The sequence below is a fragment of the Urocitellus parryii genome, chromosome 2 (assembly GCF_045843805.1).
Source record: "Urocitellus parryii isolate mUroPar1 chromosome 2, mUroPar1.hap1, whole genome shotgun sequence".
Classification (NCBI taxonomy): domain Eukaryota; kingdom Metazoa; phylum Chordata; class Mammalia; order Rodentia; family Sciuridae; genus Urocitellus; species Urocitellus parryii.
The window spans coordinates 143,744,224-143,767,395 of NC_135532.1; the positions used below are offsets into that span (position 1 = coordinate 143,744,224).

Genomic DNA, 23,172 nt, shown 5'->3' on the forward strand with positions numbered 1-23,172 from the left:
TCAATAATAATATGACAATAACCAATAAAAATAGTATCATTGCCACATATAAACCAGGGTTAGGAAGAGTAGAACTCCTCCAGAATAACTCTTATTCACAACAGAAATGGTGAAAGAGGCAATGGGTATATCATCCCCAGGGAGGAACAACAAGGGCTCAGGTTCTTCTTGAATAAGGTGTGGTTAATCTCATTGACAAGAATCAAAAATGAGGAGTTTTCTGAGGACAAGAGAGATAGGAAGGTTAGGAATGTAGCTCAGTGGTAAAGTGTTCACTAGCATGCATAAGGCCCTGAGTTTAATCCTCCAGAACTGCTCAGGGAGAGGTGGGAGTTAGAAAATGAACAGTGATGGAATTACTACCAAGATCTAGCTTATAACAAAGAGAGAGATGATTAAGTACTAAAGCCACTACCTGTATTGTCTTTTATTTTGGAAGAAGCACATATAAGATGTGCTAGTACACTAAAACATCATTTCATCCATGAAGTACAGCACAAAACCAGTGGAAATATGGCTATCACCTATTGATACTAAATTAGGAAATGGTACCCTCAGGTCCTCCTTGCTGAATGTGGCAACTGGAACCTATTGAAGAGGGGTTTTTCTGATATATAATAGTTACTTGAATTATGTTAGAGAAATATTTTCAAATGGTATTTGTGGAAAGAAGTGTGTATATTATGAGTCAATAATTAGAATGTGTAGACTTTTCTTGTATCTGTTTTCTTCCAAGAATGCATTCCTTTGTGGCAATTGTCCTTCTGGTACTTTATGTGATTCTAGTAAGCTGTTAATCACAAGACTTCAGAGCCAAAAGCAAAGATAAGTCAAAATGATCAGGCCTCCTAGGAATCATGAACAGAGACACAGAGGACTAGAAGGCAGGTAGAATGGAGTCATATGATGGCAGTTCCTAAAGTACAATATGTGAGTTCATACTATATAGATCACCTAAATGCAAGTCTCTGGCTTTCCTAGATCTGGTTTTCCATTATGCCACTCGATAGATTTTATTTTATTTATTTTTTGGTACCAGGGATTGAACTCAGGGGCACTTAACCACTGAGCCACATCCACAGCCCCTTTTAAAAATATTTTATTTAGAGACAAGATCTCCCTGTGTTGCTTTGGGCCTTGCTAAGTTGCTGAGGCTGGCTTTGAACAAATGACCCTACTGCCTTAGCCTCCCAAGCCACTAGGATTACAGGCATGTGCCACTGCACCTGGCACTCAACAGACTTCTAATAAATCCACTTAACACTTCCTTTATTCCTTCCTTCTTTCCTTCTTTCTGATGGCAAGAATAGTGTTGTTGCTCATAGGTAATAAATGCTGATCTATGTATTATTAGGTTTCTTATAATATTTTGAAGATTTAAATCATTTAGATCATTTAAGCTACAAAAAGAATACTAAAGTTGGTGGACAGTGTGTATTATAGAAAACATTACTAGGTTTCCTAGTATAGGATGGTAAGAGAATATGGCATAGAGTTTATTGTTCTTATTGCTATATCAGAAGCTGTCCTCAAATTTTACTGCACAAACCCTAACTGTAACATAACCTTGATAAAATCTTTCCAGCAGTGCAATATTTTGGACTTTGAAATAAAGGGAATTTAAGAAAAGATAAGGAATAACTAAAGGGACAATTATAGAAGAAGAGAGTACAAAAGGAGAAGGAAAATATGTCCAGTGTAGACTGCAACCACCCAAAAGTGGAAGTCTAGATAAGGCCAAATTAGCCTAGCCAAAATAGATATCCTCTTCCTCCTATTTCCCTGTATCACAAGTCCTTAGAGAGAAAAAAATAAAATATGTAGACAGTATGTATTTTAAATACATAGATTCTCCTTTCACATAAAAATATGTCATCTAATTATATATATACATATATATACACACACATACCTATAATATCTGAAAAATCAATTAACATCTCTGAGTAATTTATTATTAAAATGAGCTTGAACTACGTGATTTATATCAATTCTCTCAAAAATATACCTGTAATTTGTTAACTTTTCCTTAAATAGCAACTATATTTCTAGGGGTGGTACTTGAATTATAAATAAAATATTTAGAGTTCAAATTGTATCTCAAAATTTAAATCTTTGGGTGGTAAAGGACAGGAAACGCAGCTCAGTGATAGAGCACTGGCTTAGCATGGGCAAAGCCCAGAGTTAAATTCCTAGCACCACAAACAAAAAACAGAAACAAAAATCCCTGTATCTGTTTCCTTATCAGTAAACCAGACATGGTTTTAATTCAATTGAGCAACCACAATTTTAAATGATCATTATAGGGCCAATTATTCCTTATGTGATATATTTGTAGAATTAATTTACCTAGTTTTCAGTGTCTATGTACAAGTGTTGTTGTCCATACATGGATATGTAATATACACACATATATAATTTTTACCTTTGCCTAGATTCAGTCAAAATTTAACAATCTCTACAAAAATAAAGGACCTAGCAAATTTCTGTGATGATAAGAGAAGTGTGGCAAGCCACTTTTGCCTTTCTCTTCCTCTAAACACTGGTCTTCAGCAAATATTTGGTTGTCCTAAGGAGCCATATAGATGAGGTTGTGCACACAGTCACATACAGCCATAACTAATTATAGGAGTTTGATTGTTGAAGTTTTGCAGTTGTAGCTCTTTAATATAATGTCAACAAGTAATGTTTTAGCCTTTAAATTAGAATTTTAAAAATATATCATTCATCCTTATGATTAATTAATAAAAACAAGTGTAATTTTAGTAATATTCTAATAAAGGGCCATCTTTGAAAAGTTTACTTTGGAGCTGTAGGTACCCTAAATGTTATTTTTAAGTCAGAGTTACTTCTCTTGTGCCAATTCCTGAGAATAAAACAGCACAAGAAAGCACTTTAAATTGTGAATGTACTTAAACTTTAGAAAATAAATTAGCTGACAAATAAAATGTACCAAAAGCCTTGATACTCTTTATTCATTTTTCAGAGCATACTCAATACACTGCCTTGAACCTGGGTATGGGAACATAAGGAACTGTATATACAAAGATAAAGTGCAAGGAATTCACGCCACCACCTCAGATCCGTGGCACACACTGTCAGAAATCCTGAGTACAAAATGATCTGAGAAATGTAATATTTAACAGTCTCTTTTATTTCAAGATTAGAAAAAGACATCTTCTATTGCTATGCAAAACCTCAGTTATCCTGAAACAGTTCATTTGTCAATGCAGGACAAGCTCAAAGTCCAGAAGTTGCAAAAGGATAGTTTCACTAGGGGTGGGGAGTGCAGGGTGGGGACAGGCTTTAGTACAGGGGGAGGACAGTGCGTTGACTTTTCTTCCTACTCATACTGCAATGTGCTCATCCTTGTCCTTTAGGATCCTAGGCTGTTGGAGCTGGAGGGAGAGGGTGAGTACACGTTCTAAATCCTTCATTGATATTTAGCGTCACCCAGGTTCTTGCATCAGTCCTGTAAGCAACACATGATTCTCACGGCAGAGCAAATATTGATCCTCCCCACCATTACACAGCTTGCTAGTCCACAGCTGCTTCCATACAGTGGGTGGTTTTTCAGGACTTAAGGGAAACTTTCTAGGAGGCTGCAATCCTAGAGAAAAAAAAGTCTTACCAACCAGGGCACATAGTTCATTTGCCAATGCTGGGGAAGGCAGAAAACAAGACACTATTGATTTACTCACAGTTTGCCTCTGAGACTGGAAGCACTAGGGCAAGGCACGCCAGGAGCGCCCGGCAGCGCCCACCCAAGACCCTCATTTCGAAGCGGGCAGAGGCGCGGGCGAGTACAGTAGCGCGTTGCTGAGGTGCCTGAGCGCGGGGCGCTTGGCGGAACTGCTAGCCCGGGCACTACTCTTTGAGCACCGCAGCGAGGCGGCGCCTGAGAGCCTGCGAGAGCCGGCGGAACAGCGGGGGCGGGGTGGGGGTGGGGGTGGGGAGGGGACCGCCCGCTCCCAGCCCCCAGCCCGAGAGGGGAAGTGATAACAAGGACATTTCCAGGAAGCTTTTGGGAGCTGGGGGGGAAGGGCTCCGGGAGAGTGTTGGAGGCCCAGCAAATACTGCCAGTCGTCCTGTCATTCCTCACCAGTTCCCAAGGTCCAGCTTTTCCATTTCTCCAGAATGCGAAGTTTACAAAGGGGAAGAGGTATAAGAAGGGAACTCAATAAAAATCTTTAAGGGAGGCTGAGTGGCTAGGAGAACTTTGAGGACTTAGAAGAGAGGATCCCCAGGCTCAGGAAGAGAAATGGATTGCCCAGAAGGATGTTATCCAAACCTAGATGTCAGGGAGAACATTAGGAAGACTGCAGAGAATAGAAATAATGGAAGAAATCGAAGCTATCCAATTTCTTCCATTATTTCTATTCTCTGCAGTCTTCCTAATGTTTTTTGGGTCTTGTATTTGTGGTGTATTTTGGGGTCTTGTATTTGTTTGGGTCTTGTATTTGTGGTGTAAGAAAAAAATATTTTTCTTTTTCTCTTTTTTTTAAGAAAAAAAAACACAATGTATCAAATTCCATCACTTTCCAACTGTTTGTTTTGTTCTTTGCATATTTACCTTTAGTTTTTTTCCTTAGACATCCGCATGTGAAACAGGTTTAGGGCTGCATCTGGAGCTAAACTTCCTGATCTCAAATCTCATATTCTACCACTTACTAAACTTTTTAAGTTTCACTCAGTCTTATCATCTGTAAAATAGGGATACTTATAGATTTTCATACAGCTGATAATTTCAGTAGACAACATACAAAGCAATAAGTGTGTATCTAATAGTAGTATTCAATGCATACTTATTATTCATTTTCTGCCCAAATGAAATATCAACTGTTTTCTTATGTGTGTGAGTGAAATTTGATAGGATTCCATATTTTAAAGGTATCTTCAAGCTCTAGCTTTTTACAGTTCTGTGATGCAGCTGGGTGGAATTTGATTAATACTAGAGTCACTTTTTCTCATAAGAGCATGGGCTGAGGAATTTTCATTCACTCTGTAAGGGAGGAAAATTCTTCCTACTATATTCCTTGTATGTTCTGGGCCTTGTCTTAAAATTAAATTGACATAAGATAGACTAATAGGAGAAAACAATAAATAATTATATATGCATGCAGGGAGTTTCACTAAAATATGAGACCAAAGGCGGTGGCCGAATGATTGACACATTTAACATCCTAAACTATGGAATGGTATAGAAGTTGGAGGGACAGGAGGCAAATTAAAGGAAGATAGGCAGAGGAAATGTATTGTCAAGAAGGGTTGCTTTGTTGTGCAGGTAAGAGTTTTTCAGGCAATAAAAATTGTCTTCAGAAGTAGCTCTCTTCCTGGCACAAGTAAATACCTTTACTAATGGAAATTTAATTGACAAATGTAAGTTTGCTATAGTTTAGAACTACCATGGCCTCCAAAGACTTGATCATAAGCCTGTGGTGATGTAACCATTAAAAGGTAGGGCTTAGTGGAAGATCACTGGGGACACGCCCTTAAAGGTAATATTGGGAATCCCATACTTTAGTCTCTGTCTCTATTTGCTTCAAGGTGCCATGAGGTAAGCAGCTTTCTTTTGCCAACTGCTCTTCTGCCAAAATGTATTGCAACCACACCAAGCAAACATGAATTGAAACCTCTAAAATCCAGAGGCAAAATAAACTTTTCCTCTCTTTAATATTATTTTCTCTGGTATTTTGTAATAGCAATAAAAAGCTAACACAATTTCCTTTGCTAATGAAGAAATTAATTATTTTTAGGCAGTTGAAGGGAAAGTAAAGAGGTTTCCTGACTTCTATTGGTTCTTGATTGCCTTTGACTCAAAATAATACATATGCCAAAATGGCATATTTTGGGATGGCATGTTATGAACCTCTTCAACTCATTGCAAAAAAGCATCATTGAAAGACAGGTGTGGTAGTGCATGGCTATAATTCCAGCTACTTGGGAGGCTGAGGCTGGTGGATTTTAAGTTTCAAACCATCTTGAGCAACTTAGACCCAGGCTCAAAGAAAAAAATAAAAATGACTCAGGATATAGTTCAGCGGTAGGACACTTGACTAGCATGCATCAGGCCTTGGGTTAGATCCCTAGTACTACAGGAAAAGGAAAAAAAAAAAAAAGGCAAATAGATAAAAAGAATGACTGAGTATATCTATGACTCTTTTAAATTGTCTTCTTTCTTGGTTCCTTTGATTTCACCCCGTCTATCAGTCTATTTGTTACTTTATTCTTAGTCCCAAATGATTTAAATATAAATACACGTCAAAACTCTGTAGAATTGTTTGGGTTATATTAAACAAAATAATTGATAAGTATTATATTTAATTAATAAATATTTAAATACCTGTAAGCTATGAGACTTCAAATAAAATCCCCATTTGGGAATCTCCTCACCTTGTGAGGACAATTTGAGAAGAGAATATAAACTATGAGATCTCAAATTTCTCAAGGAGGGAAAAATCTCCAAAGCTATGAATCAACAACATTCAAAACAATCGTCCAAATACAAACATAAAAATATGAAAAGTGTGAAGAAGGGAATGTTAAAGAAACATAAGTTGACCAAAAGAAAAAAAATCTTCCTCTTTCAAAGATTATGATTGAATGTGATTATCTTTTTAGTCCTGCAAATGTCCAGCACAGTGCCAGCAATAGTTATCAGTGCTAACAGAAAAACAAAACAAAACTGTGTCCTACATTGTAGTATCAAAATTTGAAAAATCATCTGAAATTCTTAAAAATAAAATTTAATAATACATCTTTGGATAAAATATTCAGGCTTTTAATTTACCTCAGAAGTTCACTCTGTGATGATGATATCTAACTTTAGCTCAATATTGATTAACACATGATGAATCTTATTCAACTGAAATGTATTTTGAATATACTTCTAAATATGCAATATACAAAGTGTTCAAAATTTAATTCTTAATCTAATACCATTCCTAACTCTAACCCCATCCCCTCATTTAATTTTATATTTTCCCAATTCCATTTTTCTGCTAATAATTTACCTAATATACTTAATTATGCTTGATATCTGCCTTATCATCCCTCCCATCAGTAGAATTCAAGATTGATGAGGCGAGAATTCTCTTATGTCTTGTTCACAACTATACTCCTAGTGCCTAAAACAGTGAGTGATTCATAAATATTTAACTCAATTTAATAGTTTGAGCCTGGGAATATTTATGACAAAAAGAATGATAGTGGCAAGACTATTTTCATCATTCAGAATAAAATAGATGACATTGTGTAAAACAGTCATAAAATTACAGTGGTTAAGATAACAAGTGTTATTTCTTGGCCATGGGAAGTCTATTCTAGATCTACACAAATTTTAGGTAGTTGTCTTCCAGTGTTGGCTTAGCATTCCATGCTGCCTTGATTTTATGGTACCTCTAATCAACATACTTTCTCATGACTGCCATTGCAAAGGATGAGAGAACATGGAGAATTGCTCTTAAATGCTTTCACTAAAAAGTGATGTACCACTCAAATTTCATCGATCAAAACAAAATACATGGCATGCTGGATTCCATATGGGAATAACTATTTCATGCCTCTAAGTAAAAGATAACTAGAAATGATGAGCAGCTCTTGTGGCTGCAAAAACTTAAGTTAATATATTGAAAAACAAAGAGTTGGCTTTGTTAGCTTTGTGACTGACTGCATGTTAGTATAAGAAATATATCACATAGAGCTGGGGATGTGGCTCAAGAGGTAGCACGCTTGCCTGGCATGCGTGTGGCCGGGTTCGATTCTCAGCACCACATACAAACAAAGATGTTGTGTCCTCTGATAACTAAAAAATAAATATCAAAAATTCTCTCTCTTAAAAAAAAGGAGAAATATATCACTACCAGATCTGGGAAAGTTATGAATTAGAGTTAGTGTGAGTACATGTTCTGGGAAAAAAGTTTCGAGCTTAGTTCCTGAAATGCTCAAGAAACAGTCACACAGTAACAGCCTACAGGCACAGAAGTAATAATCGAATTCTCCAAGACAACATGTTTTTTAGAGAATATATATAGGAAGCCAGAGGAAGAATGGCTAGGGAGATAAGAAGAGAACAAGAATAGTGTAAATTTGTGAAAGTTCAAGGAGAAAATTTTAGAAAAGTGTTAACTCCACTAAACATATTAAAAGATACAAAAGAAAACTGATTTGATAATCAGGAAGACAAAAGTTATATCTAAAATGTATGTTTTGATGGGACTTAAGCCCAATCATAGTTAATGGATAAGAATTAACATCAACAATAGAGCTACTTGAAGTTTTGAACCACTAAAGTGTGTCAACAGAAACAGTACTTATCTGGCTCATAGTAAATGGCTAATTGTTGGCCTTATTTTGCCGCGTCCTCTCATCCCCGACCCTGGAGGATATGACATGCCATAAATGTTTATGAGACAGAAACACCAATTTCAAAATCTGCTATCAGAAATAGCGCTTAATATATATATATTTCATTACATATCAGTAATACTGCAAGGTAGATATTTTCATTCCAATTTATAGATGGAGCACAGAAGTTCACAGTAAGCTCATGAGATGAGTTAGTAAAAATCAGAGAATAATTTAAAACGTAAGTATTAGTTCCAAACCACTATTTTTCCTTGAATACACAGGGATTCCCAGGGCTTTCTTTTCTTTTATTAGAATTTGATGGTATATATTTGTGGAAACTGAATGAACAAACATGTCTCTACTTATCTAACACGCATGCATTTTTCAAAATGTACTTATCATTTTCTCTCAAAGAATATAACAGAAATCCCTATATTTCATAATTATGAAAATGAAACATTACAAAATAGTCAGTAGATCACACTGCCAAAACTGCTGAAATTAAATAGCCAGCAATCATGTATCTGAAAATCCAGGAAAAAACATACATCAAAGTGCTGACACTGGTTATCTTTGGGTGGTGAATGATAAATATTATTTTCTTTCTTGTTCCTTTCAGTGTTTTTCACATATTAACTAATGAACATAAAATTCTTTTGTAATCATAACAGCAAATATCAAATGATTACATTTCACATTTTACATAACAAATACACATAAACATAGAGATTAAAACATCACAGCCATTTGAACTATTAAGAAAATTTAACAAGTGAGTTTCTGGCTTATTCTTAATTTATAATAATTGCCTCAGTTATTTGTTCCTGTAGTTATGCAGTCTGAGTTGACCAGGACCCTAGAGGATCCCCATCGCTAACAAAACAAATCCACGCACAAGACCCAAGATCTCTGGATCTCAGGGATTTTCGAGACAGAACAGAAGCAGCCACACTGGGCAAGTAATACATTTTGGATATAAGGATAGGCCTAGCCTGAATTCTATCCCCTCACTCGGTATATCTCTGGACGCTCTGGTTGCCTAGTTACGAGAGCCATCTTCCCCGAGCTCCACCTTCTCCTTCTAGACCACGCCCACCTCCCCTTCCCACCTCTCTGGGGAGGGCGGAGGGTCCGGCCCCTTCAGCCACTCAGAGTCCCCCATTGCAGATCCTTTATCGCTGATTGGAGAGACGAAATGTGGGCGGTGCTTGAGGAGGGTCTTCCGCGCCTGGGAGGAACGTCAGCACGTAGACGCGGGGTTTTCTCTGGTCAGGTCCCGCTAACCCTGCTCCGCTGTGTCTTTGGTACCGTTGTCCCTTGGGGAGGAGGGTTGTCGTTACCCGCTCGCGGGCGGACGCAGTTAGCGGGATTTGGTGCTCTCACCGGTTGCGGTTGCCTCCCACCCAGCTTGTCCTCGGGGCCTATCGTCTCCGGAGTCTCCCCGTAGAGGCGAGGGCCCCTGGGATCGGTCCGCGAAAGCTAGGGGCCCATCCTCGCTAGGAGTTCGAATGGGAGGTGGCTGGAGGAGCTACCTGGGATGTTCTGTCTGATGGCCAATTGCTGCAGTTGGTTCAAGCGGTGGCGGGAGCCTGTCAGGTAAACTGGAGTCAATTGTCCTGGCGCTGCCCTAGGGGATGGGAATAGCTGAGCCCCAAGGGCTCGGGTGGTCGCCGCCTCTTCTCTGAGCGCCAGGCCATGGGGTTTGCTTTATTTGTCCGTTTGACTTGTCCTAGGAGAACAGATTGAAGGATGTGGACTTTTTTGCTTTCTGCCTTTGAGTTCTGGTCAATACTGTTAATGGACATTATATTTTAAATAGGCTTGAATTTCTTAAAAAGATGTTGGTGGGAGGAGAGCATGAGTGCGCAGGAGATATTGTAACAGACTATTCGTTGTGTGTTTTTCTTCAGAAATTTTTGTAATTTTTTTTGATTTAACAAAGATGCATGAAATATAATTTTAGTAATGTGCACACATCCCATTTAACATCTCTATCCTTCCTCAACTTTCATTTGTGCTCTACCCCCGCCCACCCCCCAGCTTTGTTTGAGGACTTGGCTTGAAATCTGGCTCTACTACTTAATAATTAGATGACTCAGCCACTTTTGACCCCACCTTCCTCATACATTAAATAAGGGTAATAATATCTGTGCCTCAAAAGTGTTAAATGGAAATAAGTGATGGATAGTATTTTATTTAATTTAGCTCCAGTTTTCATCTGGACTCCATTAAAACCTTTCAATTGAAAGTTACCACTAAACATTTCATTTTGTAATGCTAGCTGTGTTAGTATTCGATGCCTGTTATTTTGTTGTTCATTCAACAAATATTTATTAAGAAACAATATATGCCAGGCTCTGTGTTAGGAAGAAATCATTGAAAATGATCCTTTTAAAACTTAAGAGGCCCAGATTATAAAAAGATCTTCAGTTTCTTACTCTGTATAAATAATATTGACTTTCCATAGTTCTACTTTGGAATTAGGCCAAAGATAAAATATAGCAAAAAGAGTTTTTAAATTAACATTTCAAATATCATATTTCCCACAAGGAAGAAATATTCTTTAAGGAATGAATTGGAGGGCTGGGGATATGGCTCAAGCAGTAACGCCCTCGCCTGGCATGTGCGGGGCGCTGGGTTAGATCCTCAGCACCACATAAAAATAAAATAAAGATGTGTCCACCTAAAAAACTGAAAAATAAATATTAAAAAATTCTCTCTCTCTCTTAAAAAAAAGAATGAATTGGAAAAGCTGTATTTACACATTATAAGGAAAATACATATCTATGAAAAAGAAACTTGCTTTAAATGAAACTTTTGGAGAGCTTTTAACTGGATTTGAATGTTTTAATAAATGTAAATGATATGATTGATTCTTAAGACTTAAAGAAGTATCTTTGGATGTATAGCTTTCAATTTATTCATATTTTGGTCTGATTTCAGAGTATCAAGACTTGAAAATTATTTATAATAGATGACCCTTTATGTTTTTGTCTTTTAAAAAATGTATTTGATTTTTATGAGAGCATTTAGTATATGTCCTTTTTAATTAAAAACACTCAAACTTATAATTTGAAGAAGTCATTACTTCTTATAGCAGCTCTAGTGTATTCTTTAGAATTTGTTTAAAGAAAAGACAAGAGCTCAGAAAAAGAATTTATTGATTTACAAGTGTAAAGGTAATTGAATTTTATTAGAAAAATAGAATTAAAGCTCAACCCTACAACACAAAGGGTATTTTCTCTTTATTAAGCAGCAGGTTGATCTGTGCTATACAGTAGGATAGCAACTAGCTATATATGATCATTGAGCATTTGAAATGTAGCTAGTCCTTATTGAAATGCTGTTAAGTGTAGATTACATAGTGAATTATGTAAAGGTTTATTATGCAAAAATAATATCAATTTTTTAAAAGATGATTACATGTTGAAATTAATTTTACCTTTTTGTTTTTCTTTACTTTTATTTTTTTAAAATGTGTTTTTTTTTGAAAATTTAAACTTATGTGTAGCATGCATTTTATTTCTACTGGACCTGGCATTAAATCATAGCTTACTATTAACTAAGGCTATTGATAAACATCTCTCCATGATGGATAATATTAAATATAAAAGGATTTTAAACAAGTTGGATTACTCCTATCAAAAGTACTCTTGTCCAATACCTGGTTCATTAGTAGTGGCTGAATAAATATTTGCTATTATATTTAATTTGAGTACCCTTTGCCAATATTCATCATCATAAATAATATTAGCAAATAGTTCTATTTATTTTACTAGGGTAAATGAGAGGCAAGCAAAGTGATTTTAAAAATGTTTTATGATATTTTTACTTTCCCAAGAAAATTGCCTTTGAGTATTATGTTTTTATGGAATTTTCAAGTTTTAGACTATTGTACTGAGATTCTTCTTTACATTTTCTGAAGATGTGTTTTAAAATGTGATAATTAACAGAAGATAATGATTATTAAAAGCATAATGTGTTCTGAAATCGCTAACTTATCCAGTATATTCTGTACCCTTTGCGTTTAACCAGCTACCTTCACTTAGATGCTTTCCCATTAGTATATCAATCAAAGATTGGGTCAGGGATTTGATTTGTTTAATACCAAAAAGGTAGGAGCCAAGAAATTCAGTGTTAAGTTTCCAGTCTAGCTCAGGAGTCAAGATCAGGGTACCAGGTGATTTAGGAACTCAGCCTGTGTTCAAACCATAACTGCTATTACTACAAGCCAGAACGTAAACCTAGACTTTGAAGCTATGTAATTTAATCTAGAAAAGACTGCAAAAGGTAGACCCACAGGCAAGTGGTTTGCCCTAAAGGAGGCAGTGCAGTATAGTGTTGTTTTTTGAGACCATAATACAGTACTCAAAACTAAAAACTAAACTTTGGTATAATACTATCAACTAAACTGCACACTTTATTCTGACTTCACCAGTTTTTCAATTAACATTCTTTTTGTTTCTCTCCAGGATGCATTCTAGGATCTGACACTGCATTTTTCATGTGTTGTTAGTCTTCCTCAGACTTTTCTTGTATTTCATATTCTGGAGCTTCAAATAGTACTGATCAATTTCTTTTTGAAGAATCATCAATTTTTTTTTTTTTTTTTTTTTGTGTGTGATTTGACTAAGATGGTGTGTTATTGGGAAGAATTCCATAGAGGTAATTTTAGTGTTCTTCATAGTACATCATATCAAAGGTGCGTGATGGCAGGGTCTTATTACTGGTGATGTTGACCTTGACCACTTGATTGATTAATGTGTTATCTACCACGTTTCTCAATATCATGTATGAGTCAAATAGATTGGGGTCTGAATCCTACTATTTGTAGCACCTTTCCTCTGTCAAGTGTTGATAATTTCTGTGTTGCAGCATTTTGAGAGAGAGTGTTTTCATTCAGGTATTTGACATATAAAGTATAGGAGTCACTCAGTAAACCATACCTCTGATCCTGGGAGATAGTATGGATTAGTGATTTTACTTTCCGCAATTCGTATTTTATATTTCTGTAGTACACCTTTCTTTCTTTCTTTCTTTCCTATTTTAGTAAAAGAAGGAGTCATTATTCTTCCTGAGGATAATTCTTATGCCTATACTCTATTCCATTTCCTCCCTTAATTTGTTCAGCAGTCATTAACTCCCAGTGCATAAAAATCAATATATAATTGAAGCCAAAGATCACAGAAAGAGCTTATGTGATATAACAATAAACTTAAACTTTTATTTGAAAATGTTATTATTCAGTTTTACTATCAAAAGTACAAATTCACTCTCCTTCAAGCTTTAGGGGGAGAATTTATTTTCAGCTTCAGGTAGCTGCCTACATACCTTAGCTCAAGGCCCCTTTCTTCCTCCTTCAAAGCCAACAGCATGAAGACTTTCCTCTTTGATTTTCTGCCTTTTTCTTATAAGGACCTTTGTGATTACTTTGTGCCAATTTGGGTAATCCAAGATACACTCCTTATCTTAAAATCCTTAATCACTTCTATAAAATTCCCTTTGCCATACAAGGTTACATATATACAAGTTCTGATTAGGTTGTGGACATCTTTGAAAGGCCATTATTCCATCCACTGTACTAAACAACACAGATTTTCTCCTTCCCTTTACCCTGGGATTCTCAGTTGGCAGTGGATTACTGGCACTGTATCAACTTCCTCCTCTCTCATGCATTCCTTAATTCCCTACATCAGAAGACTTCTGCCCTGACCTTTTAGTTATTGTCCTTGCTGTGCTAGATGTTGCCTGGTTATTAAATCCAGTGCATTCTTTTCAGTCCTTTCTTTTGTGACCTTTTGGTATCATTTGATGCTTGAAATGCTCTGATTTCTTTTTTTTTTTATTTTTTTTTAATTTTTCTTACTGCCTTCTTCCTTTCACTTTTCTTTTTGTCAGCTAGGCTTTCTTCATCTGTCTTTTAATTCTGTGTTTAATTCTCTTCTTCCACGTATCCTTCCTGTGTGTAAATCTGTGTTAGCATTTTAACTACCACCTCAATATGGTTTCAGTACTAAGACTGATCTACTAAGATTTATGTATTGAATTTCCACAGAATCCTCAGTTTCAACACACCCAAAATTATGTCCCATCTCATTTCCATTCTACACATTCACATTGCTTTTCTTGGGTTTCATATTAATGAATTTGTTTTGCCTCCCTGTTACCCAAATCAGAAGTCAGGAGTAATTATGAAAATCATTTGTATTTTATTCTCCTACATTGCCAGGTTTATTGGTTCTACCTGTTTAATACAGAAGTTTTCCCTTATCTGTAAGGTGTAGATTCTAAGACCCACAATAGTTGCCTGAAATTGTGGATGATACCAAATACTATCTATATACTATATTTTTTGCTTTACGTATATACCAATGATAAGGTTTAATATATAGTTACAACAACACATTAGCAACTATAACTAATAATTATGGACCAGTTATAACGGTAGTATAATAAAATGGCCAGCATCCATATCCTTGCATTTGACTACAAGCACTGTGATGCAACTGAGGCTACTAAATGACTAATGGGTGGGTAACATATATAGTATGGATACTCTGGAAAAAAAGTGATAATTCACAGCCAAGTAGGACAGTATCATGGCACAAAATTTCATCATACTTCTCAAAACAATATAATTTAAAACTTCTAAACTGATTCTAGAATTTTATATTTTTGCATCACAATAGGCTGCATGCTATAGTTTCACTGGGTGTCCCCCAATGTCCATGGGTTAAAAGCTTGCTTCCTTGATGCTATTGGTAGGTGGTGAAACTTTTAGGAAGTAGGGCCCATACTGGTAGGAGATCACTGAGGGTATGGTCTCAAACTGGGTGTGGTAGCCTAGCCCCTTCCTCTTTCTCTCTTCCTGGCTTATGGTGTAAGTACTTTTGCTACACCATGTGCTTCCACTGTGATGTGTTGCCTCACCATAGACCCACAACTGGAGTCAATTGATCATTGATTGCAACCTCCAAAATTATGAGCCAAAATGAACCTCTTCTCTTTATAATTTAATTATATATTATTTTATAGTGATGGAAAGCTAATACACCCCAGGCAACTGAAACTACAGAAAGAGGGGATTACTATATCTCTTAAACTTCTTTGACTATTTCCACATTCCCTGTACATTCCTCTATTTTAGTTCAGATTTCTGTTCTTTCTCTCCCATATTTCTTTTACAGACTTTCTACTCTTCCATTCCAATTTATTGTCTACACTGCTGTCTTTTATTTTTTTCAATATGCAAATGATTCTAAATCTTCAATATTTCCTAGTTGCTTTTGGGATGTTATCTGAATTTCTTACAGGTTGTGATTTGACCTGAGCCTGGCTATATGGACTCTTCACAGGCCATTCTTTCATGACATCTGGTCATGTCAGATTTGGGGTACTTAAATTGTTTAATTCCTCTTGGAATGTCCTTATTTTGACTGTGCTGGGGTCACAGGTGTGTGCCACCATACTGAAGCCCAGTAAATAGTTAATGGGCATCAATGAATGATGATGAATGATTAAATTAAAATTTTAATGTGCCTAAAGTTTGTCTAACAATAGTTATTGTCAAACTGCTCTTCAGAAATGATTTATTTTCAACCAATTTCTACATTGATTTCCTTTACAGTTTTTCAACTAGGGAAGGTACATTTTCTGCTGAGTTTTTAAAAGAGTTTAAGTGTTTATAGTAGTAACTTTTCTTTGTTGTACTTGTTGCAGGGATTTCCTTCCACTGTTAGATTGTTGAATTCTTTGGTTGTCTGTGAAACAGAGCTGCTTAAAATTTTTTTTAATTCAGATATACCATTCTTTTAATATCATGTTTAGGGAGTTCACCAGCATTCCAAGATTATATTCACCTATGCTTTTTTAAAAAATACTTTTATACTTTGTTTTTAAACATTTACTGTGATTTTGTATAGGAAGCGGCCTTAATTCTGAGTACAGAATCTTTCCAGCCATAATGTTCTAATCTATCTAAGAACATATTTTTAGGCATGGTCCACTTAAGAGAAGTAGAAAATTAAGACCAATTTAAGTGAATACATTTTGGCAACAAAAGTTCTAGCATTAAAAAGTTTTTTTTAATTAATTAAAGAAAAGAAAAATATAAGTACCTATGTGCCTGCCACCCAGGTTTTACAAATATTAGCTTTTAATATCACATTTCAGTTTTTATATTTAAAGAAATGGGTAACAAATCCTTGAGGCTTTCTGCACCACATTCATCCTCACTATCCTTCCCAGTGATAATCACTATCTGGAACTAAATTTTTTTTTTTCCCTTCTGTGTTTTTCAGCCTCACAATTCAGCCTTTCAAACTTTACTTCAAATTTGATGGTAAATGATTACTCACTGTGATCAAGTCTAAAAGAAGAGACTTAGTGATCACACTTAGCAATATGTATCATTACTTTCTATACATAGATGTGGAGTCTTATAAAAGAATACTGTGATGTAGTACATCATCTCTGCTACATTTTTTCCCTCCATAGGGGATGTAGCTGTCCAATATCACTTTTTGGGCCTAAATAAATATAACTAAATCTAGACCATTTATAGACTTTGCTGAGTTCTTATTATCCTAATTAAGCTGTACATACAGATTAGCAAGGATTACCTAATGTACTATATGCTGAACTGGAATGACTTACATTTCTTTTTATCTCTTTAATGCTTGTTTATGAATAGTGAGAATTGTACAATTGAAGGATAGAAAAGGAGCTAGAGACACTCCTATTTGACTTCAATATTTTACATATAACTTTTTTGTGGTACTGGAGATTAAACCTAGGGCTTCATGCATGTTAAGCCCAAGCTCTGTCATTGAGCTATGCCCTCCAGCCCCCTACCCCTTTTATATTAAAGATGAAAAAACTGACACTAAGAATTTGACTTGATCAAAGCTTAAAAGTTAAGGTATGATCCCAAATTTGGTGCTCTCACCACTTATTAGTGCTCAGTAAATTTAGTTAATAGTTTTGATGTAATTTTATGCAGAGATCTGCAATTTGAATTAAAATGTGAGAAAGTAGTATACCTTCACAATAAAAATACCATGAATCTTTTTTGGTGATTTTTTTCCAATCCATGTTTGTGTGTTTTTCTCACTTTCTCATTGTGTCATGAAACAGTATTTCTAAGTCTGTTTTTAGATATGTTTATGTTACTTTTAGAATTTATATATATGCTCATGCTTAAGTTTAGAACTTGCACCATATAGTTTTAAGTATTTTAGGTAGTAGAGTTTTCATGTGTCAGGCTTTGCTTTTTAGTGCTTTCAGTAAAGTATTCCTTGACTTAAATAATATTTTTGAAGTTAGAAATACCTTTTCTCAGATGAAATATTATCTTTTTTACTTGACTTATGAGGAAGTTTAACCTTCAAAATATTAAAAATATTGTAATATTTCCATTCAAACAAGATTCAGAATATAAATGGTTTCCACATTTAGTAATCTCCAATATTATGCTGCTTATATTTCTGATATCTCAATATATATATGTGTTATGTTGAAAAAAACCCTGAGATAAGATATCCTTGTGAACTTAATTTTGGAGTCTGTTAGCCACTATGTAGACTTGAACAACATCAAATATTAGCCCCTCAAGTATAGAAGTCTTTGCTTGGTAAGGCAAATAGCTAAAATATTATAAAACAGAACTTTTCATCTCCCTAAGAATTATTTCAGTTTTAAGAATTTTTCTGTTTGTTATTATCTTTTTTTTTTTTTTTAAAGAGCGAGAGTTAGAGAGAGAGAGAGAATTTTTCAATATATATTTTCGGCGGACACAACATCTATGTTTGTATGTGGTGCTGAGGATCGAACCGGGCCGCACGCATGCCAGGCGAGCGCGCTACCGCTTGAGCCACATCCCCAGCCCCTCTGTTTGTTATTATCTTGAATCCATGTGCTTGTAAGCTATTTCAGAAAACTGTAGCCAATGTGATAAAGATACATGATTTTAATTACATTATCACATTGAACTGTTATTTTGATGTGAAGTTATAAAAATCTAATTAATTACAGTGCTTTCTCAATTTTAAATTATATACTTTAATTTTATATAATATTTACTCAACAAGTGGGGGATCAGAAAATATATTTATGTTGTATTTTTTAATAAAAGAAACTTCTGGTGGAAGAGACTGTGAAAAGTTGTGTGTGATGGTTGTGAAGGGCTGAGGAATGTTAGTCATTATAGGCCTGCTGGGGAGCAGCAGGAGGAGACTGCTGAGCTGAATTCTGTAATTTTAAGCAGAAAAAATTCCATTGTCAGATTTGTATAAACAGGGTGTTAGGTTTTATTAAAAACATGCAATTCATGACTTTAGTTAAAGGTAATCTTTTTGTTAGATGTAGAAACTAAATTATGATTGTAGTAGGCCTAAATGTGGGGGCATTCCAGGATGCCTTGCTGAATAAGGCAGATTACCTGGCTACCTGATTTAGTGTATGTATATATATGTGTGTGTATATATATATATATAGAGAGAGAGAGTAAATTTTAGGAAAAACAAAACGGCTCAAGTTACTTTTGGAATAATAGTAATTATTTTTACAAAAGTTTGTATTTAAACTTTCCATGGAAACTGTTATGGACTACTTCTTATTTATACTGAAACCTTGAGTAACTTTAACATGATAGAATAAAATAGTTTTGAAATATCAAATGCAATAAAAATTCAAAGCTTTGCTTATTGCAGGGTTGAGAAAAACAGAGCACTTAATTCTGAGCTACTTCATTTAAGGTATTTATTTTATTTTATAAAATTTCACAGTGTTTGAAATTATTTATATCTTAACCCTGTTGGAAACTTTCCCCAGTGATGCCATTTGGTCTCCTCATTATTTCTTTCTTTCTTTTTTTCCTGATTATACTCTTCATGTTTTTTGTGGGGAGGATGGGGATTAAACTCAAGATTGAATTCGGGGGCACTTGACCACTGAGCCACATCCCCAGCCCTGTTTGTATTTTATTTAGAGACATGGTCTCACTGAGTTGCTTAGTGCCTCACCATTGCTGAGGCTGGCTTTGAACTTGAGATTTTCCTGCCTCAGCCTTCTGAGCCGCTGAGATTACAGATGTGCGTCACTCACTGTGCCCAGCATGCTCTTCATGTTTACTTTAAAGATTCTTGAAGTTTCATTCTTCTTTTTCCCCTGGCTCTTCTCCCTCCTATGTATGTGTGACATCCCTGAGCTATATTCCTAGTTGCAAAATGCTACAATATTCATCTTTTCTGGATAGCCATTCACTATATTGTGTTTAGGAAATGTTTTTGTACTTTTATCTCATTCTTGATATTTATTAATAGTTCAATTAATAATTTAGTTCTTCAAACAAAATAATAAAATTACGTTCTAAATATTTCCTACCTTCCTTAGAAAGCAAATTCATAGTTGGAAAAGTTGATAATGCAGGTGAAATTTCCACAGGGATACAGGTATATGTACCTTACATACTACCTCATCTCCATAAGTTCAGTATCTGCTAAATTCTCTTTGGCATTCCCACTGGCCTCACCATCAGCTTGTTGGGTAATGGACTCTGAATGCTACTTATTGAGATTTACCTTATTCTTACACTGATTCAAGAGTAGACATTCTGCTATTCCCTGTTGTGAGTATGTGATGTTGAAATATTTAGATAAGATTAAGGTTTCTGGATAACAAAGGAAGTGAACATGCAGAATAAATTCATTTCTTCATAGTAAAAGTCAAAGTCCTTACTGTGGCCTATAAAAGTTATCTGAGGTGTGTCTGATCTCTTTTCCTTCTAGTCTAACTTTACCTCACTTGGTTTCACTACAGTGGCCTCCTTGTGGATACTTGGATGTTATCACATGTCCTGACCTTTATATTACACCATCTGTTCTCTCTTTTCCCTCAGGTACATGTGTAACTAAGTCCCTACTTCAAGTTCTTGCTCATATTTCACCTTCTGTGTGAGACCTGTCTTGATCTCCCTATATAGCTGCCCCCACTTCCTACCCCACTGGTGGTCCCCGTTATCTTGCTCTCTACTCTATTCTTTATTCCAATGAACATAACTTTCTAACATACTCTATCACATATTCTTGATGTATTTACTTTATCATTCTTTTTTTCCCTTGCCTCTAAAATGTAAGTTTAATAAAGAAGAAGTTTTGTGTGTGTTTGTGTTTTGTTTTGGTAGTAGTTGCTTTAATTAGCAGATTTCCCTTAGTACTTAACAAAATTTGTATTTGGTGAATAGGAGTTGTCAGTGATTATCTAGTAGATAACAAATTTGGTTTTTGTAAGACTTGAGTTTTTCTACCTTAGTAAGTGATCAATTCCTGGTCAGCCTCATATCTTTTTACTTTGTCCTTCTCTTTTTATGTGATCATTTGAATACATCTAGAATTTGAGAAGAAAAAAAGTCCACATCCAAGAAAACAATGCCTAGAAAAATTAGAAAACACTCTTTACTGCCATCTGAGTTCTGTTTTTACTCTCCTTGGGATAATTGCCAGTGAGAACAGAGTATACTTGTATTTATCCTGTAAAAATGTAGCATTTCCCTATGGTCCTAACTTGGCAACTGTGTTAACCTTTGTCTTTGTCTCTGTATCCCCAGAGCAATTTTAATTCCCATATCCATGGTGATAATGCACTGTCTCACCTTTTACATTGTAGAAATATTCAGTCTGGAACAAACATAAGTTTTAATTGATGGATGGAATCACCAAGTTAATAAGACCAGTGTAATCAGTTTGTTCCTTTGTAACCTTTCTCGGGCTTAAGAAGGTCCTAAAAGTTAGGTGAATTTGGTTCATTCAGATTCTGTAACTGATGAATTGTGTAACCTTTGACAAATTATTTAACGCACCTGTCTTCAGTTTTAAAGTTGAGGTAGATTGAATTTGTTGTTGCATTGTTGTTTGCTGGTTTGTTTTTAACTCTGGAGTTTATATCATCAGAAATGTTTTAAACTTTATGTTCTGGGAAGACTTTCAAAATATTTTAGCAATTAAGTTAATAACCATATTATTGTACTGCATTTAAGACTTAAATTTGTAAGGTACCACATATCTAGAAACAAAGTTGAGCCTACAACCTAGCAAGAATTCTTTTCTTATGTACTTTCATAAGATAAGCAGATTTGTAATAATCCCTGGAATTCATTTAACTAGAAAATTAAGTCTTTAGCTGTGATAGGCAATTTAGGGTTAGTCTGTGTATCCTTAACTTCCTTTATGTTTTCTTTCCCTTTTTTCTTCTTTAGCTCTTAGGTTATCTATTGCACAATTTTATTTGCTTAGAGAACAAAAGGATGATACTTTGTACTTTATTTGACTTTTGAATTTAAATTTACATTTTATTTATCATCTCTCCTACCATTCAACAAATTAGTCTTGTATTTTGTAGATGCTTCTTAAATGCTGCTTGAGTAAATGAAGCTGCATTTATTTCTTCACTTTGTTTTCCTAATACTAAGTTAACAAAGAAAGTGATTTTAAACTTTTCTTCTTTTAAGAAAGGTGACTCTTGTGATGGTGGGACTTGATAATGCTGGCAAAACAGCAACAGCAAAAGGAATCCAAGGAGGTAAGCTGAAAATTATTCCAAAATCTAATAAATTATCCTGAATTTACATATTTATGCTAAATTGCTTTATCACATAATAATTGGGTTTATATAGTATGCACTCAGTTACTTTATATTCTTAATATACTTGAGACTTTCATGACTGGGTTCTAGCTTGTTAGTACCAGCCTAATGTTAGGGTTCAGATTTCAATAGATGCAGAGAAACAGAGGCTCCTGGAGGTCTCTTTTTAGCTAGGAGGTTGGTGTCTGTGTTCTAAAACATAAGGGGGGTAAATGCAAAAAACAATGACATACCCTTGTAGAGACAATATCCATTTTCTACATGTATGTTCTTGGTCAGAATTTGGTCATATAGCTAGGTGACATAGAAGTAAAAATGTAGTTAGCATACCTCTGCATTTCTTGATGCTATTTTTCAATGTAAAATGTATCAGTTGTTTGGGAATATTGCTGTCATTTTATCTGTGCTTACATTGCTCCCTCTGCCTAGAATGTTGTTCTCCCTCTGTTAGAATTATGTAGCTTTATGACTTCACTCACATTTCACTTCTCTGAAGCCTTTCTAGACTATAATTCACCCCTCCCTTCTTGAATTCCCTCACACTATCCTAAGTCTTTTTCATAGAACATAAAAATTCTGTTATCTTCAGTAATATTCTGTCTCTCTCTTGGCATTCAGTATTCTGTGAGGATATCAACCATATTTTTATTGATCTTTGTACTATGATTCCTAGAAAATTTCTGTTATTGAATAGACATTCAATACACATTAGTTTCCTATCTCTGCTCCACAGTAGTGGATTTGTTTTCATTTGTGATTTCCTCTGACTTGACTTAATTCATTTTCAAAGACAACTGCCTAGGGCTGGGGATATAGCTCAGATGGTAGAGTGTTCCTTCGCCTCATATGCACAAAGCCCTTGGTTCCATCCCCAGCACCACCAAAAAAAAAAAAAAAAAAAAAAAAAAACTGCTTATTTGCTTATTTTGTCTATGAAAACCAGTTCTGGCCAATACTAGCTCCATATTTTTAATGATGTACTGTGATACTGTTTCTTGAAAATCAGGCTGCTTATATTAGGTCTAATCTTGCTTTTTCTAGAAAATGAAGATATAGCAAAAATGTGACTTTAAATATCTCTATTAACTTTCTCAGGAACTGTGTGAACTGTGCAGAGGTACTTGTTAAAAGAAAGTCATGCAGTGGAGATGTGTTTCTCAGTTATACCTAAGCCCAGAAAGTGCC

At 35.2% G+C, this 23,172-nt stretch overlaps 2 protein-coding genes across 4 annotated transcripts in view; one reads left to right on the plus strand and one right to left on the minus strand.

Annotated features, from left to right (window-relative positions):
• The window catches only part of Pros1 (protein S), a 96,912-nt gene extending 93,027 nt beyond the window's left edge, over positions 1 to 3,885 (minus strand). For both annotated transcript variants that reach the window (XM_026405271.2, XM_026405270.2), the window contains exon 1: positions 3,702 to 3,885. In XM_026405271.2, coding sequence (XP_026261056.1) covers positions 3,702 to 3,777 — 76 coding nt within the window. In that variant the 5' untranslated portion in view covers positions 3,778 to 3,885. The remainder of the gene's footprint in view (positions 1 to 3,701) is intronic.
• A 5,711-nt stretch (positions 3,886 to 9,596) lies between these two features.
• Positions 9,597 to 23,172, plus strand: part of Arl13b (ARF like GTPase 13B) — a 61,450-nt gene continuing 47,874 nt past the window's right edge. For both annotated transcript variants that reach the window (XM_026405274.1, XM_026405275.1), the window contains exons 1-2: positions 9,597 to 9,945; positions 21,854 to 21,924. In XM_026405274.1, the coding sequence (XP_026261059.1) occupies positions 9,887 to 9,945; positions 21,854 to 21,924 (130 nt within the window). In that variant the 5' untranslated portion in view covers positions 9,597 to 9,886. The remainder of the gene's footprint in view (positions 9,946 to 21,853; positions 21,925 to 23,172) is intronic.